This window comes from Pteropus alecto, unplaced genomic scaffold (genome assembly GCF_000325575.1).
Source record: "Pteropus alecto unplaced genomic scaffold, ASM32557v1 scaffold433, whole genome shotgun sequence".
In the NCBI taxonomy this organism is placed as follows: domain Eukaryota; kingdom Metazoa; phylum Chordata; class Mammalia; order Chiroptera; family Pteropodidae; genus Pteropus; species Pteropus alecto.
Window position 1 is genome coordinate 1,045,316 of NW_006433953.1, and position 17,622 is coordinate 1,062,937.

Genomic DNA, 17,622 nt, shown 5'->3' on the forward strand with positions numbered 1-17,622 from the left:
GCCTTTGGGACTTTGGCTTCCTCTGGAGGCAGCCCAGCAGCATTCATTTTAATCTGTTTTCTCTGTGGTAACAGTGTGTGAGGCATTTTGATCGCCTTACCCCTGCCCTGGGCCCTCTTCCTACTCAACTGGGGACCCATATCCCCAGGCTGCTCTGCCTCCTCTCTCCAACCTGTCAGTACCAGGGCCCAGAGGAGAGAGTGGCTGGGTTCGGGGGTGCATCAGCACTTACAGGGATAACTCATCCTTGTGACCTTTTTCCAATCACCTTGGAATGGGATTCAATGCGGGGGACCCGATGAGGAAATTAGTTTGATGAGAGCCTCAAATTGGCTCTCCCTGCCCCCCCAGCCTAGGTCCTGTGACCGTGAGTCAGTGTCAAGACTCAGCCAAGTTCCTTGGGAGCCATGTTCCTGTTCTCTTTGCCCCCCACCCCCACCCGGTGTTAGGAAACAGCCCCTGAGTCCCTGTGGGGAGGAAAAGGATTAGGGAGAGGTTGAGCCGAATGCCCAGTCATCATACCTATAGCTGCGTGGGGGCAGAATAATCCCCATTATGTTAAGTGTGGGTAGTGGGGAGTGAGTTTCAGCCAAAGGCAGGTCATCCAGAGGCTTTTTTCCCTGTTGAGGAAATCGGTAGAGGTGTAGTACGAGGCGGGGGTCCCAGGGAGTCACTGTCTTGAAAATTTCTCAGTTTGCAAGAGACATCACCTTGAGTAGTAGTAGTTGGAGGAGGTAGCGAGTGGATCCTAGAGAAGAGAGGCCCAGAGGAGATTGGCAGGGGTCCCTGTCCCCAGACTTCCCGCCTCCTAGACTTCCTCCTAACTTCATCCCACCCCTACTCTCTTGGGCCCTTCTTGTCCTCTCACATCTCCTTCAGGTCCATGGCGTACATCGATTATGGCACTTGATCTCCACCCTCCTCCCCCACCCCCACCCTTGGGAAACTCCCCCTCTTTCTGAGCCATGCCTCAGTTTACCTTTGAAGTCCTTTGATGGTCCTTCTCTTATGCACTTTCTCCTCTGGCCCTATATCTTATCTCTTCCCACTTTTCCTCATATGAGGAAACTAAGCAATAAAGATATTGAAGAAACAGGGGGATGGAGGTGAGTAGAGGAAGTTTGACCATGTCATTAGATCCAACCCTTTGTCACCATGGCCTTTTCTTTTCTATCCATATGGGCCCCATATTTTGACTCTTTTTTTTTTTTTTCCTCTCAGATTGGATTTATCAATGAGTGCCTTGCTTTTCCATTTCTAAGTCACTCAACATATACAGCTTCCAGTTAGTGCTCTGGCTAGCATGAGATAACTTGACTTACCATATAAAGTTGATGAAAGTCCAGCCAAAAGCAAAGACGTGTGATGTTTTAGTTAGCCTAAGTACTTTTATCTCAAGTAAAAGCACATTAAAAAAAAAAAAAAAAACTAGAATGAGCTAGCAGACCTGTCCTTACTACCTTTTGGGACCCTAAAAAGATGGACCTGTTCAAGGAGGGGCTGGAGTTAGGGAAGTGTGTCAGTCAAGCAGCCAACATTTACCCAGTGCCCTGTGTGCCGACCCTGACTCAGCATGGAGAGAGTGGGGCTGTGGGGGAGGATACTCAGGGGCTTCTCCTTGGAGAAACCGGATAGTTGGAAAGATGGCGAAGATCATAAGGCAAAATGTGCCACTGCTGGTAACTCCCATAGGGGCACAGGGAAGAGAGACGGCTGTTACCTGGATGGTGACGGAGGGCGGCCCAAAGGAAGTGGGCTTCCAGCAGTGGGTTCTGCACCAGCAAAGGGTAGGCGTGTCTGTGGGAGGACCTCCCCTCAGGGCTCTTTTATTCATACTCTCCAGACGTGGAGCAGATGGCCATCGACTGGCTGACGGGTAACTTCTACTTTGTGGATGACATCGATGATAGGATCTTTGTCTGCAACCGAAACGGGGACACGTGTGTCACTTTGCTAGACCTGGAGCTCTACAACCCCAAGGGCATTGCACTGGATCCTACAATGGGGTGAGAGGGGCAGGCAGGGGCTCTGCCCTAGAAGTGGGAAGGTAGAAGCTACAATGGAAAGATAGGTGCCCGGTGTCCAGAACTCTTTTGATGTGCCATCTGCCCACAGGAAAGTGTTTTTCACTGACTACGGGCAGATCCCAAAAGTGGAGCGCTGCGACATGGATGGGCAGAACCGCACCAAGCTAGTCGATAGCAAGATTGTGTTTCCTCATGGCATCACACTGGACCTGGTCAGCCGCCTTGTCTACTGGGCTGATGCCTACCTGGACTACATTGAGGTGGTAGACTACGAGGGCAAAGGCCGGCAGACCATCATCCAGGGCATCCTGGTGAGGATGGGGAGCAGTTGAGGGAGGACTATATGGAGTGTGGTGGCCCTGAGCCCTCTGGTGGGGAGGAGGGGGATCATGAGCACTTTGGGAAAAGGACAGGGTATGGCTTCTACTCTGATGGGAGCAGTCATTTTAGAGACACTTTTTACTTCCCTTTTCTCATTTGATCCTTAGAGTAACCCCTGGAAAATGAACAAACAAGTGACCCAGTTCCAAAAAGTAGGGTTCAAGAGGTTAAGTGATTTGCCTAAGGTTACATAGCTGGGAAGTAGCCTTTGAACCTAGTCTAAAAGCCCTGCCGGCTCAGAGATAGCACCTCTACTCTGGGATAATTAGGGTGACCATCCATCCTGGTTTGCCTGGGAGTATCTTGGCATTAGCCCAGTAAGTCCCACAAACCAGCAAACCCATTAGTCTTGGACAAACTGGGAATGTCAGTTACCTTAGATAAATTCTGTGGGTAGTGAAGGTCATTACAGGGCTTGCTTAGGGGCGATCAGTCCTCTCAGCCTTCCCAAAGCTGGGGGCTGGAGTTAGGCTAAGAACGTTCTCTGTGGACAGTTTAGGGCCCAACTCCAATTTAGTCCAAAGTCATGCTATCATCTACTATATGCCTGATTGTGTGGAGAACGTGGTTCCTGCCCCCAAAGGGTTTGAGCAGAGTGAGCAGAGTCAGTGCACAAATCCCCAGACAGAGGAAAACAGCCAGAGAGGTGGAGTGTGGAAAGAGAGACCTATCTCTGGTTAGAAGATTCCAGAAGCTCTTTGAAGAGATGCTCTGAGAAGGATGTTCTGAGTGGGATTTTGACAAGCAAAGATCTCAAGAACAGAGTAGTCCAGCAGAGGAGAAAAGACTAAAGTATGGAGCTAGACCACTGTGGAAGGAATTTGGGAATGCCAATAATGAAGTTTGAATGGGAAGCTGAGGGGTTTCTCTAGGGGCAGAGGGAAGATCTCCTTGTCTTGTGTCATTCCTGCCTGCCCATCTCAGATCGAGCATCTGTATGGCCTGACCGTGTTTGAGAATTATCTCTACGCCACCAACTCGGACAATGCCAACGCCCAGCAGAAGACCAGTGTGATCCGCGTGAACCGCTTCAACAGCACCGACTACCAGGTCGTCACTCGTGTAGACAAGGGTGGCGCTCTCCATATCTACCACCAGCGGCGTCAGCCCCGGGGTGAGCAAGGCTCCACAGCCCCTCCAGGAACCCTCCCATGGGAACCCCTGATTCTCTTGTCTCATGATTGATCCTCCTAACCATCCACCCCAGACTGTGTCTCCTGGCCCCCTCAGGTCCCCACCAGCCCCTTCCTGCTCCTTAGCCTCCAGATCCCACCACCAGGGAGCCTCTTCCCCTCTGCTGCTAAGGACATAAAGTGCTTCTCCCAGTGCCATGGCTGGTTTAGAGGAGAAGCACATGGCCATGGGCAACTGAGGGACTCTCCCTTGACCACCACAGCCCCCACCTGAATCTGAAGACTAGGTTGTGGTAGGCCAGAGGAGTTCCAGACCTGTGGCTTCTAGATCCTCAAATGGGGCAACAGGCACAGAGACCAGAGCAAGAGGAAGTGTGGGCAAACTTCAGGAAGCCTTCTCAAGGCCTGGGCACGGGGGCTGTGAGGGGTCCTGACCAGCCCTGACCAAGCTCTCCACCTTGCCCCCAGTGAGGAGCCATGCCTGTGAGAATGACCAGTATGGAAAGCCGGGTGGCTGCTCTGACATCTGCCTGCTGGCCAACAGCCACAAGGCGCGGACCTGCCGCTGCCGCTCCGGCTTCAGCCTGGGCAGTGATGGAAAGTCGTGCAAGAGTGAGTGATAGGGCAGGGTGTGCATGCCTGCTGAGATGGGGTGGGAGGGAGTCCTTATCTGCCTCCCCACAGCCTGGTCACTTCTGTCTGAGATGCAGAGAAATAAAGTTTCACCACTAGTAAGGAGCGAAGACAAAACTTGAACCCACATCTGAGAACAGGGCTTTCCCAGCTATCCCAGTCAAACTCTATAGAAGACTATGAACTGGCCAATTTATTTATTGATTCCTTCACTCATTCATTCTTTCAACAAGTAAGTAGTGAGCATGTGCTATGAGTTGCTGAACAGCAGTGAACGGATAGATATCATCTCTAGCCTCCAGGGGCTTATAGTCTGGCAGGGGAGACAGACAAACAAATAAATATAACCTCAGGTGGTGGTAGGTGTTAGGAAGAAAATAAATGGAGTCAGCGATGACAGGGAGGGCTCTAGTTTAGATAGAGTGGTCAGGAAAGGCTTCTCTGCAGAGATGAAATTGGAGCTGCGCTCTGTGAAGTGAGGAGGTGAATCGTGTAACTACCTGAAGGAGGAACATTTCTGGCAGAGGATATCAACAATGCCAGGCCCTGGGCCAATGTGAGCCTGGCGACTTTCAAGTGCAGAAGTGACATTATCTGATTTACATGTGTAAAAAGATCGCCCTGGCTTCTGGGTGGAGGTAGCAGGGAAGTGGCAGGAGGCTATTGCTGTGGTGTAGGCAAGAAGTGATGTGGCTTAGATTAGGATGCTAGCAGAGGAAGTGGCAAAAAGTGATCAGACCCCAACATATGTTGAAGGTGCCACTAATTTCACTACTGAGCAGTGTGCACTTAACTGAACACATGCTACTTGCTATCCTTGCCTCATTTCACACCCCTAAAAGGTTAAAATCCTCAAAGCATTGTCCCCTGAGCCTTACATGTTTGTGTGTCTGTCCATGTGACCCAGAGCCCTTGCTACTGCCATGTCCCTGACCCAGTATAGCTGGAGCATTGCAGCTGCTTGGGCCGCGGACCCCGAGGCTGGGTGGCAGTCGTGTGTGTGTGTGTGTGTGTGCACATTTATGTGTGTTCGACTTTGTGCCTCTGTTTGTGCCTGCCCTAGAGCCGGAACACGAGTTGTTCCTTGTGTATGGCAAGGGCCGGCCAGGCATCATCCGGGGCATGGATATGGGAGCCAAGGTCCCAGATGAGCACATGATCCCCATTGAGAACCTCATGAACCCCCGGGCCCTGGACTTCCATGCTGAGACTGGCTTCATCTATTTTGCCGACACCACCAGCTACCTCATTGGCCGCCAGAAGATTGATGGCACTGAGCGGGAGACCATCTTAAAGGACGGTAAGGGCCCCAGAAATGGGAGACGTGTGGATAGGACTCCCAAGGGACGTGGCCCACCCAGGATGGGAAGTGATTTGGGGCCTCGGCATCTCTTTCCCGGTGCCCTCTCAGCATGGAGAGTCTTCCGCTGACTGGCTGGCTGGGTTGGTTGGCATGGAGATGAGGGGATGACAGATTGACCCCTGTGTGACCTCCTTCTTGGCTGAGCTGACAAGAGGCAGGAGTATGGATGGATTAAGCAGTGTGGGCTGTCCTTGCCAGCCCTTGGGAAAACTTAGGGTCTCTCGGCCATTGGCTCTGAGCCCTGGAGCTGCACACAGCACACAGCCCAGGAGAGGCCTGAGGCCTTGAGTCAGAGCAGCCACACCAACACCCATGTACACACATGGCTGCCAAAAACGTGCTTACATGTCCCAAGAAAATTGTGTTTTGTGAATTGAATCCAGTTTTGCCTCTGAGCTGCTCATGCAGGTCAATAGTGCATTGTCTTCTGAGTATCTGTCTGCGTGGAAGCCCTGAGCTGAGCTCTGCTCCTTCCCTGCTGGTGTTAGGAATTCCCAAACTTACACTCAGGCCCCAGGGTAGGGCATCCTAACTAATCAGTCTGGCTGACACCAGTTATCGCTCTTTGCTCTGCTTCCCACCCCCCACTGCAGGTCAGAGAACCTCTGTAGTCAGCAATCATAAGACTTTAGGGAAATCAAAAGTTACTCTTCATCAGGAAAAGATTGGGGTTCCCTATACCAGGGGAACTGCTATTTAAAGGACACTGGAGATGAAGCCTTTAGCTAAGTGAAAAATCACTTCCTAATTTATTCATTTTGTTAGCTCAGGACTTTTAGTCTGGGGACATGGCGTCACACTTATGCCCAGAGCACACTGCTTCCGCTGTCTACCCAGCTCAGGCCCAGACACGTCCTCTCATGAGAGCCCACATCTGCCACGTAGGTGTGCTGGCTGCCATATGCAGTTTTGAGAGGCTGTATGCATCAACATAGGTATGGCAACGCAAATGATCTTCCAGTTCCTCCAACCTCCCATCCCCATCCTACCCACCGTCTTGGGCACGAAAGTCTCCCTGCCTTTCCTGCTATCCAAGTTACTTAAAGGTACCCCCATCCTAAGGGTCAGAAGCAGGCAGTTTTGAGCTTCCTCTGAGTCTCCCCATCTTTGCCCCCTTCACTCTCCAAAGGCATCCACAATGTGGAGGGTGTGGCTGTGGACTGGATGGGGGACAATTTGTACTGGACGGATGATGGGCCCAAGAAGACCATCAGTGTGGCCAGGCTGGAGAAAGCTGCTCAGACCCGCAAGACCTTAATAGAGGGCAAAATGACACATCCCAGGGCTATTGTGGTGGATCCACTCAATGGGTGAGTCTTTTCAGGGACTCGGGGTGGGTAGGCTGGGCATCCTGTGGGTCTCAGACGTGGGAGAGGAGACAGCATGAACAGGGAAAGGCAGCCTAGTGGGACGCTTAGGCAAGAACAGAGGCTGAAAGAGAAGAAGGTATCCCTGTCTTCATGGAAATGGGAGTGATTCCTTAAACCAGAGGTCCCCAGCCCCTGGGCCGTGGACCGGTACCGGTCTGTGGCCTGTTAGGAAGCAGGCTGCACAGCAGGAGGTGAGCGGCGGGCAAGTGAGCGAAGCTCCATCTGTACTTGCAGTCGTTCCCCAGCACCGGCATCACCACCTCAGCTCCACGTTAGATTCTCATAGAAGCACCTGTCCCGGTTGCCAAAAAAGTCAAGGACTGATGCTTTAAACACATACATGGAAATCCAAACCTGTCACTCCCAGCTCGGAGCCCTCTGTTGGCTCCCTTGTCCTTAAAGGCATGGCGTCCTATGGAGGTCTGCCTGCAGCTTATTTGACCTCATCTGTACCTTACTTTCCGCCCTTGGTATTTCTATCCCCACTGCCCCCTCTCTGTGTCTCATATAGACACCGCAGCTCTTCCTGCCTTAGTTTTCTGCCCTTAGAGTTTCTCTGCCTGGCACTTCCAGGTATTTGCAGATCTAGCTCCTTCTCAGCATTCACATCTCGGCTCAAATACCACCTCCTCAGAGAGGCCTCCCCACCTGCTGCCCGGTCACTCTCCATGCCATCACCTGCTTCGTGTCCTTCCGGGCTTTTATCACTCTGTGATGTGTATGAGCTTCTTGGTTGACTTGTTTTTTGTCTTTCTCCTGGATTTGACGTGAGCTCCAGGAAAGCAGGGGCTTTAGCTGCCGTGGTCTCCGCTGGGTCCCCAACTGCCAGACTATGCCCAACTTGCAGTAGGCCCTCATCAAATATTTGTTGAATGGTGGAATGAATGAATGAGATGTGTGGGCCAGAGTTGAACAGGGCAGGGAGACTCCTGTGAGGAGCTCTGGGGCAGCACACATGAATTGGGATCACAGGGAGGCTGGTGATGGCAGAGGTGGCCTATGTGGTGCTGACCAGTTTCTGCCCACAGGTGGATGTACTGGACAGACTGGGAGGAAGACCCCAAGGACAGTCGGAGAGGGCGGCTGGAGAGGGCCTGGATGGATGGCTCACACCGAGACATCTTTGTCACCTCCAAGACAGTACTGTGGCCCAATGGGCTGAGCCTGGACATCCCAGCCGGGCGTCTCTACTGGGTGGATGCCTTCTACGACCGCATCGAGACCGTACTGCTCAATGGCACAGATCGGAAGGTGGGCAGGCGTGCACCTGTGTGTGAGTGTTCACGTGTGTATTGCTGCACCACGTTTGCATGTGGACGAGACTCTGTGTGTGTGAATGTGTGGGCATCTGTGTATATTCAGGCCTGTGGGCTACCTGTGTCCCTATGGATGTGTACATCTGTGTGCTTATGTGTCTTTTGTGTTGTTAGAGGTTTGCCTCTACTAGAGTGTGTCTGTGACTGCTCGTGTTGTCTGCAGGCTTGACCACAGCTTGTAATTCTCAGTGCTCATCTTGAGGTGCTGCCCTCCGTGTTACTCATGCAGTTCTTTCTGTCCCCACCTCAGCTCCTCTTCACCTGGCTCACTGTTCAGGGGTCACCTCCTCTAGGATGTTGTCTCCAGTCCCCCTTCTGCCTTGGATTACTGTGTATGCAGACAATAGGCAGCTCCAGGGCAGAAACCATGTCTTTTTCATTTCTTGGTGCCTGCCACAGGTTGGCCTTTAATAAATCCTGGCAAATGTTTGTTGGATGAGGACATGAATGGCTCTCTGCTCAATACTTTGTGTATATGTGTGGTATTTGTGCGCATGTGCGTGTTGGAGAGATGCAGATGAATTAATGGGCCCAAGAAAAAAGGTGTGGTCAAGTTTGCCATCAGCCTCCTGCTGGATTCAGGGTCTGGTACCTCACTCTGCAAAGCTATCACCCTCAGGGGCTCCCAGCCTAATGGAGGAAACAACACCCACACCCAGGCCACGAATAACTGAGGGCACAAAACAGCAATCCCTTGGGGCCTTCTTCAGGCCCCCCCGTGTGTCTCCAGTTCCTTAGTAACCTCCCTTCCATTTCTAGATTGTGTATGAGGGTCCTGAGCTTAACCATGCCTTTGGTCTGTGTCACCATGGCAACTACCTCTTCTGGACTGAGTACCGAAGTGGCAGTGTCTACCGCTTGGAACGGGGCACAGGAGGTGCACCCCCCACTGTGACCCTTCTGCGTAGCGAGAGGCCCCCCATCTTTGAGATCCGCATGTATGATGCCCAGCAGCAGCAAGGTACACCCTGGGCCTGGGGCTGGTGGTAGAGTGGGACCTAGATGGGGGGTGAGGCTCCCCTGGGAGGCGAAGGCACTGCCCAGGGATCCTAGACTCTGACTTTTGAGGTTCTTGAGAAGAGAGGCCCCCGATCCAATTTGACTCTGTATTCCCTCCCTCCCTGCCCCATGCCTGTGTCCCCTCTTTATCAATATATTCATGGTCCTCTCAATGTTTCCTCTCTTTAATGTGTCTCCTCCCCTATCCTCCTACCTCCCCTCCATCTCCTGTCCTCCCCTGACCCCTCTTTGTGGTCCTCCTTCACAGTGGGTACCAACAAATGCCGGGTGAACAATGGTGGCTGCAGTAGCCTGTGCCTGGCCACCCCTGGGAGCCGCCAGTGTGCCTGCGCTGAGGACCAGGTGTTAGACACAGACGGTGTCACTTGCTTGGGTATGAGGGGTCCAGCTGGGGTGGGAGGTGGGGAAGCAAACCCCAATAGGAAGAGGCCACAGGGTCCAAACAGAGATGAAGGAGGCAAAGAGGGCCCTGTGGGGGCAACGGTAGGTCAGTGATGGGGTGAGAGAAGGCTCTGGAGACCGGAAGGGGGTGATTCGGGAGGATTAAAGGATGGGAGGGGTTTGAGAAGGCACAAAGATTAAGAGAAACCGAGTGATGGGCAGGACAGGTTTAGAAAGAAGATATTCTTCTTCTACATTTATTTCTCCATTATTAAAATAATATAACAATAGTTCTAAGTATTGAAAATTAGAGAAGAGGAAAAAAAGCCCAAATCCCTCTGATGAACAGCGCTATGTTGTTAGCATTGTGATAAATCAAATACCATCCTATTTTCATTGGATGTGTTATACGGTTGGTTTTTATATAGTTGTAATCATACTATATAGGAAATATCTTCTGCCCTTTTGAGCTCATATGTTTCATGGCATTTTCTGTGTTATTATTACATTATTTTAAATAGCCTCATTTAAAAAATAAATGTAGGTCATGCTCATTGTAAAAACAAATAAGTAAACATTGTAGAAAAATATAAGGAGAAAGTACAAGTCACCCCAAATCTCAACACCCATAGATACCACTGTTACATTTGGCAGACCCCCCTCCCAAACATTTCTCTACACGTTTACCTTTACTTAAGTGGAATTGTGCCGTACCTACTGTTCTGTTCCTGCTTTTGTCAGTTGATGGTATGTCATGAATACATAAGCAGAACTTTTAATGGCTGAAATATTTTTACTTAGTAAACATCCTATAAATTACTCAGCAGTAGTGAGAAGCAAGGTGGACACACACCAATCTCCAGGCCCAATGGTCCATGGGCTGTGAGAGAGAAAGTAGCTACCCATGGGGCCCACAAGAAGGTTCAGGGAGTAGAGTGGTGATGAGAGGTGGGTCGGAAAGGGAATGCAGAGACGTATAGTATCCGGGGACAAGGGCCGATGTGGGGGTCCTGCGTTTCTTCAGGTTGCCACGCAAACACGAAATGCGCAGTGACTTTACTGCTATAGCCCAAGGCAGACGATGGTGGTAGGTGTGAGTGCTGGGGGAGCCAGAAGAGTTCTGGGGGCTGTTTTCACTCCTGCGTGTAGAGATGATGTAGCTGTAAAGAAAGAAATCCAGGGACCAGGGCAGTGCCCTGAGGGTTCCAGAGATGCCCTCCGAAGGGCAGTTCATGGAGATGGCAGGGACGGGTGAAGAGCAGTCTCCTCAGTGCGGGGGACAAAATCATGGTGGGAGATGCTCTGCACTTTCTTAGAAGCTGCTGATTCTCAGGCCACACTGAAGTGTAGGACGTATTAGAATAAACAACACCCTTGTGGCCCAAGATAAAATTGTGGTTTCCATCCAGATAATTTGTTTGTGAAGAAGTATGCACTAGGGAAAATGAGCCTCTGTATATATTATGTTTAAATAATAAAACAAGCACATGGAGCACCTGTCCTATGACCTCAGTCTGACTGTCCCCCTCACACACTTGTGGTGCCCACAGCAAACCCATCCTACGTGCCCCCACCCCAGTGCCAGCCGGGCGAGTTTGCCTGTGCCAACAGCCGCTGCATCCAGGAGCGCTGGAAGTGTGACGGAGACAACGACTGCCTGGACAACAGTGATGAGGCCCCGGCACTCTGCCGTGAGTCACCTGGCCCTCTCTGATGGGCAGCGGGCCCGAAGGGCAGCGGGTGGGGCGCTCTCTCTCAGAGCACTGGGGCCCCACACTCTCACTGACCCTGACCTGTTCCCTCAGATCAGCACACCTGCCCCTCGGACCGCTTCAAGTGTGAGAACAACCGGTGCATCCCCAACCGCTGGCTCTGTGACGGGGACAATGACTGTGGCAACAGTGAAGATGAGTCCAATGCCACTTGTTCAGGTGTGAAATAGGGGGTGGACCACACTGGGCACCCCTCAGTCAAGGAAGCAGGGTAACGAGGAGCCAGGCTCAGGAAGACACAGGGGCCTCAGGGAAAGGAAAGGAGTGCAGGGCATTGGGGCAGAGAGGATGGGCCCCAAGCAGGAGGACAGAGCTTGGCTATAGGACTGAACCTGCAGGGCACAGAGCACAGCTCTAGATGGGAGATATGAGCGAGGCAGGGTGGATCTTCTCCTTAGGGGATACCAGAGACCCCTCGACAAATGAGGTGGACGCAGCCTGTGTAAGACCACGTAGGTGTTTTGAACTTCTCTAAGAGAAACGGCTTTGAGACCTGGGGAAAACTTTCTGATAGGCGGAGAATAATAGAAAAGAAAAGGAAATTAAGAGTGGGAAACAAGACTGCGAGTACTCATGCCCATCCCTGTCACCAGCTCGCACCTGCCCACCCAACCAGTTCTCCTGTGCCAGTGGCCGCTGCATCCCCATCTCCTGGACGTGTGATCTGGACGACGACTGTGGGGACCGTTCCGATGAGTCAGCCTCGTGTGGTAAGAGTGACAGCAGGAAGATCAGCTGGCGTGGGGAGGTCACCCATGAGAACATGCCCTGTAGAGACCCTGCAACTTATCACCTGCGTGACCTCGAACAAGTTACTTAATCTCTGTGGCCTCTGTACATTTCATCTGCAAAGGGGGGGCGGGAGTAATAATAGCACCCACATCACAGCATTGATGTGGGGTCTCAGTGAGATCATGCATGAAGAACACTCAGCACAGGGCCCATGTTTGGTAATTAGTAGTTTTAAAAAAGGATGCTGAGAGGGGTAGGGATGAATGGGAGGAGTTTCAGGCTGAGGCATCGCTGCTTAGCCTTCTCTCCCCTGTCTGGCCGGGCTAGGGGCTGCTGCTTATAGGAGGGACCCTACGCCCACCTGCTTGGTGCTGTGATGCTGTGTAATCTTGAGGGCCCTACTCAGCTACACTTTCTCCCTGACAGCCTATCCCACCTGCTTCCCCCTGACTCAGTTTACCTGCAACAATGGCAGATGCATCAACATCAACTGGCGATGTGACAATGGTAAGAGCATGCCTCTCTTCACCTGTCCTGATTCCCAGGAAACCTGGAAGCTGCAGCCAGGCCCTGGGTGGGAGACAAAGGGGTTTTAGAATCAAGCCCGGGCCTCCCTCCCGTTCACTGACATCCCACTAAGTTGGGTGAGAGAAATGAGGACAAGCAGAAATGCCATGGGGGAACCAAGGTGGACTGAGGGGACCCTGCCCACGGCCTGTCTGCACCATTCCTCCCCAGGCAGGGCCTGAGCTGTCCATCTTCTGGCCCTGGGGCTGGGGAGAGATAAGCAAGAAGGATCAGGCAGGGGTGGGGCACAGCAAGGAGAGCCCAGTGCCCAACTTTCCATCTTCTGAGGTCCTTGGTGCACCCTCCAGGCTTCAGCTCCAGGCTCAGGAGCCCACCTGGAGGTCAGCCAGGTCCCACCCAACCATTTGATATGGACCAGGTGATATCAGCCCTGAGCCACAGGGGCCAGTGGATTGTTGTGTGTGTGCCATCTCAGGGCTCTTGTTGTGTCTGTGTGGTATTGTGACGTGTTGCACTAGTGGCTCCAGCCCTGGCTAACGTGAGAGAATGGACTGGGTCAGCGCCATGTTGCCCCTCATCTTTGCCATGTCTCGTGTGCCAATGGTTGCCCTGGCGGTTTCTGTGTTTCAGAGAAGGATTGTGGGGACGGCTCTGACGAAAAGACCTGTCCTGAGCCTGCCGGTCAGTGCATAGAAGCACATGCACCATCACCCCCAGAGCCCCAGCTGGCCTCAGGCCACCTCTCAGGACCCCCAGGCAGCTCCCTTCCCAGAGCTCCTGGGATGTGAAGAAAAGCTAAAGAGAGAAGAGAGAGAGGAGACGATAGAAAGAGAAAGCAAACAGTGGAAGGGAAAGAAACAGCGAGGGCAGAGGGAACCTCTCAGAGGAGAGGAGATGACAGGGAGGTGGGGATAAGACCAAGACGGAGCGGGAAGAGAGAGTGAGAGAAGCAAGTCCGTTTGGAAAAGAGACAGGAGGAGAGCCGAAACCCAGTCTTTGCGAGCATTCAAAGTGTGGAGGGATGTCCGGCAGCCCCCACCCACACGGCCTGGAAAGCAGGACAGCCAATCAGTCTCCCTCAGATGCCTTCCAGAAGTGGCTCCCAACCCTTCCCTGCTATAGACAGGTGCCCAGCACATGGGGCCCAGCAATGCCCATGCTCAGGGCGGGGCCTAATTAAGCCCTTCCCTCCCAAGCAGAGAAGCCTCACCTATACTCCACCCATCTCTCTCCCTCCAAAACCAGAGAAATCCCTGCCTTTCCCCAAAAGCAAACAGTCCTGTTCCCACACCCTGCCCAGATGGGAAAGGAACATGTCCTGTAGCCCCTTCCCCACCAGCCCCCCGGGACTCAGGGAATGGCCCTCCTGGAGCCCACCCTGCCTCCCCTCCCCCGATGTGGGCCATGGTGCATGCTGCAGTCTATGCAGTTTCTGTGTCTTTTCTGTTTGTTTTTTTCTCAGTGGGGGATTGGGGTGGGCTGAGGATGGGAATGCGGAGGTGGGAGTGGGGGCCCCAAGCTGGGGTCACAGAAAAGGTCGCTTGCTGACCCCCTCTTTGCTTCTCCCCTTCTTGCCTTCCCCCCGACCAGACAATGACTGTGGGGACAACAGTGACGCGGCCGGCTGCACCAAAACCAGAGAAATCCCTGCCTTTCCCCAAAAGCAAACAGAGTCCTGTTCCCACACCCTGCCCAGATGGGAAAGGAACATGTCCTGTAGCCCCTTCCCCACCAGCCCCCCGGGACTCAGGGAATGGCCCTCCTGGAGCCCACCCTGCCTCCCCTCCCCCGATGTGGGCCATGGTGCATGCTGCAGTCTATGCAGTTTCTGTGTCTTTTCTGTTTGTTTTTTTCTCAGTGGGGGATTGGGGTGGGCTGAGGATGGGAATGCGGAGGTGGGAGTGGGGGCCCCAAGCTGGGGTCACAGAAAAGGTTGCTTGCTGACCCCCTCTTTTCCTCTCCCCTTCTTGCCTTCCCCCCGACCAGACAATGACTGTGGGGACAACAGTGACGAGGCCGGCTGCAGCCACTCGTGTTCTAGCACCCAGTTCAAGTGCAACAGCGGACGCTGCATCCCTGAGCATTGGACCTGCGATGGGGACAATGACTGCGGGGACTACAGTGATGAGACACACGCCAACTGCACCAACCAGGGTAGGCACCTGGGGCCAGTGGGGGAAGGGATGAGACTGTCCAGTCACTCAGCTACCCCACACTCAGTCACCTACCCACCCATCTACCCACCCATCCTCTCCACTGCATGTCATTGCCGTCTGGGAATCAGAGATAACCCAGACAGGGCTCTTATCCTGCAGGAGTTTTCAGTCCTGTGGGAGAGGGAGATTGCTGACAACTTATTGTTACACACTGTAAAGATCGCAGTCTTTGCAGTTGGATGGCCTTGGGTTTGAGCTCTAGCTCTGCAACTTACTATCTGAGTGGCCTTGAGCAAGTTACTTAATCTCGATGGCCTCTGTGCATTCCATCTGCAAAGTGGGGATAATAATAGCACTGGCATCATGGCACTGATGTGGGGGTTCAGTGAGATCACACGCGAAAAGCACTCGGCACATGACTTGTGTTTGGGAGCTGGTAGCTTGGAAATGGGGTGCTCAGAAGGGTAGGGATGAATGAGTACAGTGGAGAACAAAGGAGAGGGGTCAGCTTTGGGAGGGACCCCCGTACCCAGGCCTCCAAGGCCCAGCTGGGCGGGTAGCAAGTGCCAAGTTCACTGGAAGGCATAGACCCTCTTAAGGCATGTTGGTTTCTCAGCTCTGGCCGACTATTACTGTGGAAGAATGCAGACCAAGGGTTGCCCCGGCTTCAAGAGAAGTCAGAAATTCAGACTTTTATGTGAAGTCTCCCTATTTTTAAATACTGGTATATTAGTTTCCTAGAGATATCACAATAAAGTACCACAAAATGATTGTTTGAAAAACAATAGAAATTTATTGCCTCACCGTTCTGGAGGCTAGAAGTCCAAAACCAAAATGTCGGCAGAATTGGTTCCTCCTGAGGTTCTGTGAGGGAGAATCTATTCCAGACCTCTCTCCTAGATTCTAATGTTTGCTGGCAATCTTTGACATTCCTTGGCTTGTACATGCTACACCCTGATCTCTATCTTCATCTTCACGTGGTGTTCTTCCTATGTGTGTGTGTCTGTCTCTATGTCCATATTTCCTCTTTATGTAAGGACACAGTAGTATTGGATTAAGGTTCACCCTAATGACTTCATCTTAAATCGATCATCTGCAAAAAGCTTTTACTAAATAAGGTCACATTTACAAGTACTATGAGTTAGGACTTCAGCATCTTTTTAAATCAACTCATATAACAACTGGCGATTGGTTTTAAAAGTTTTAAAAACGGTGCAGGCCAAAATCTTTTTACAGTCCTCATCTGGCCCTTGGGCCACCAGCTTACAACCTCTGCTTTGTCAAGTTAAGGTGGGAACAGTGTACAGAGTGGGAACAGTACTGAGCATTGAGCACCTACTATGGGCCCAGCACTGAGAGGGAATATAGGAAGTGACACCCAGGCCTGGGAGACAGTAACTGAATCTCCAGGGCCATCAACGACAAGGGCTGGGTGAGGGAACAGGTGCCTTGGGATTCTGAGAAGGGCCGCCTGGAGGCCTGTGCATGGCATGGTGGCAAGAGCTCCCAGTCCTTAAAGGAAGTTGCTTCCGTTAAGCCTTGGCTTCCTCTTCTGTGAAATGAGAGGAGCTGTGCAGGGGCCTGGCCTGCAGGACCAGGGATGTCACGGTTCATAGCGATCGTTAACTGTGGTTGTGAGCTGGAATGGTCTGGGACCATTCGTGAGGAGATGGGGCTTGAACTGGGCCCTGATAATGGATTACACTGTGGGTAAATGGACAAGCAGGAGAGTCTTCAGGGTAGAGGTCGAGGTGGCCTGGAGAACCCAGCGATAAGACCTAAAGTGAGAAACTGGGCACTCCTGTGGGGGCCAGTGGGGCCGGGTGGGGCCCCTTAGGTTGGAGGAGACAGCAAGAAATGAGGCTGTGTCGAAGGGGGGCAGATTGCAGCAGGTGACGTTCAGAGGATTTTGAAGCTGGAAGGTGACGAAAGGTAGGTCTTTCAGAAGGCGGTCCTGGATGGAAATTAGACTGGAAAGAGATTCAGAGGCCCCAAGGAGGGAAAATCAGCTTAGAGGCTGCTGCTGAAGTCCAGACACAAGATGAGGACATCGGCTGTGTTCATGATGGGGCAGGCAGGAGGAGTGGGGCTTGCAGCAACAGCGTGAGTGTGAAGTAAGGCTCCCAGGTGCTGCTCCTGCTCCTTTTCCAGCTCCTGAGTCAGATCTCAGTGCAGCAGCCAGAGTGATTCTGTAGAACCTAAGTCAGATTACATCCCAGCCCTGCCCTCAAGCCTATACTGGCTCCCTACACACTTAGAATCAGTGCCGAACACCATTCTGTGGCCTTCAGGACTTCCCCACCTCTCCGACCTATGGTCCCGCCATTCGTCTCCCCTTCACTCTATTCTGGCTGTGCAGCCCAAATATACCTTGGGTATTTTTCGAATATGCTCGACTTAGTCCCATCTCAGAGACTTTGCATTAGCTATTCCTTCTGCCTGGAAGGCACCTCCAGGTATTCTCGTGGCTCAACCATTCAGGCTTCTGCTCAAATTTCTCCTGCTCAGAGGGTTTCCTTGATTGTTCCATCTAAAGTAGCATCCCCAGCCCTCTCTAGCCTTGACACAGCTTGGTTTCCATAGCTTTAGTCACTATTTGTCATTCCATTCTGGATCTCTGTGTCATATCTTCGTGGTCTCACTTCCCCAATAGAACTTCAGCTCCTTTATGGTAGGACTTTGTCTTGTTCATGCCGGCACCTGGAACAGTGCCCGACACACAGTAGGCTATCAATAAGTATCTGTGGAGTGAATGAATGAAACACAGGCTAGACTAAGGCGGGGGGCAGTTGAGCTCTGATCTAGCAAAT

General features: G+C 52.2%; 1 protein-coding gene across 3 annotated transcripts in view; it reads left to right on the top strand.

Moving 5' to 3' along the window:
* The window catches only part of LRP1 (LDL receptor related protein 1), an 83,873-nt gene that overhangs the window by 22,259 nt on the left and 43,992 nt on the right, over nt 1-17,622 (top strand). For all 3 annotated transcript variants that reach the window (XM_015587022.2, XM_006908932.2, XM_025044731.1), the window contains 14 exons: nt 1,844-2,006; nt 2,116-2,338; nt 3,333-3,522; nt 4,010-4,153; nt 5,238-5,474; nt 6,667-6,847; nt 7,936-8,158; nt 8,983-9,184; nt 9,491-9,616; nt 11,175-11,315; nt 11,430-11,555; nt 11,990-12,106; nt 12,555-12,635; nt 14,643-14,810. In XM_015587022.2, coding sequence (XP_015442508.1) covers nt 1,844-2,006; nt 2,116-2,338; nt 3,333-3,522; nt 4,010-4,153; nt 5,238-5,474; nt 6,667-6,847; nt 7,936-8,158; nt 8,983-9,184; nt 9,491-9,616; nt 11,175-11,315; nt 11,430-11,555; nt 11,990-12,106; nt 12,555-12,635; nt 14,643-14,810 — 2,322 coding nt within the window. The remainder of the gene's footprint in view (nt 1-1,843; nt 2,007-2,115; nt 2,339-3,332; nt 3,523-4,009; nt 4,154-5,237; nt 5,475-6,666; nt 6,848-7,935; nt 8,159-8,982; nt 9,185-9,490; nt 9,617-11,174; nt 11,316-11,429; nt 11,556-11,989; nt 12,107-12,554; nt 12,636-14,642; nt 14,811-17,622) is intronic.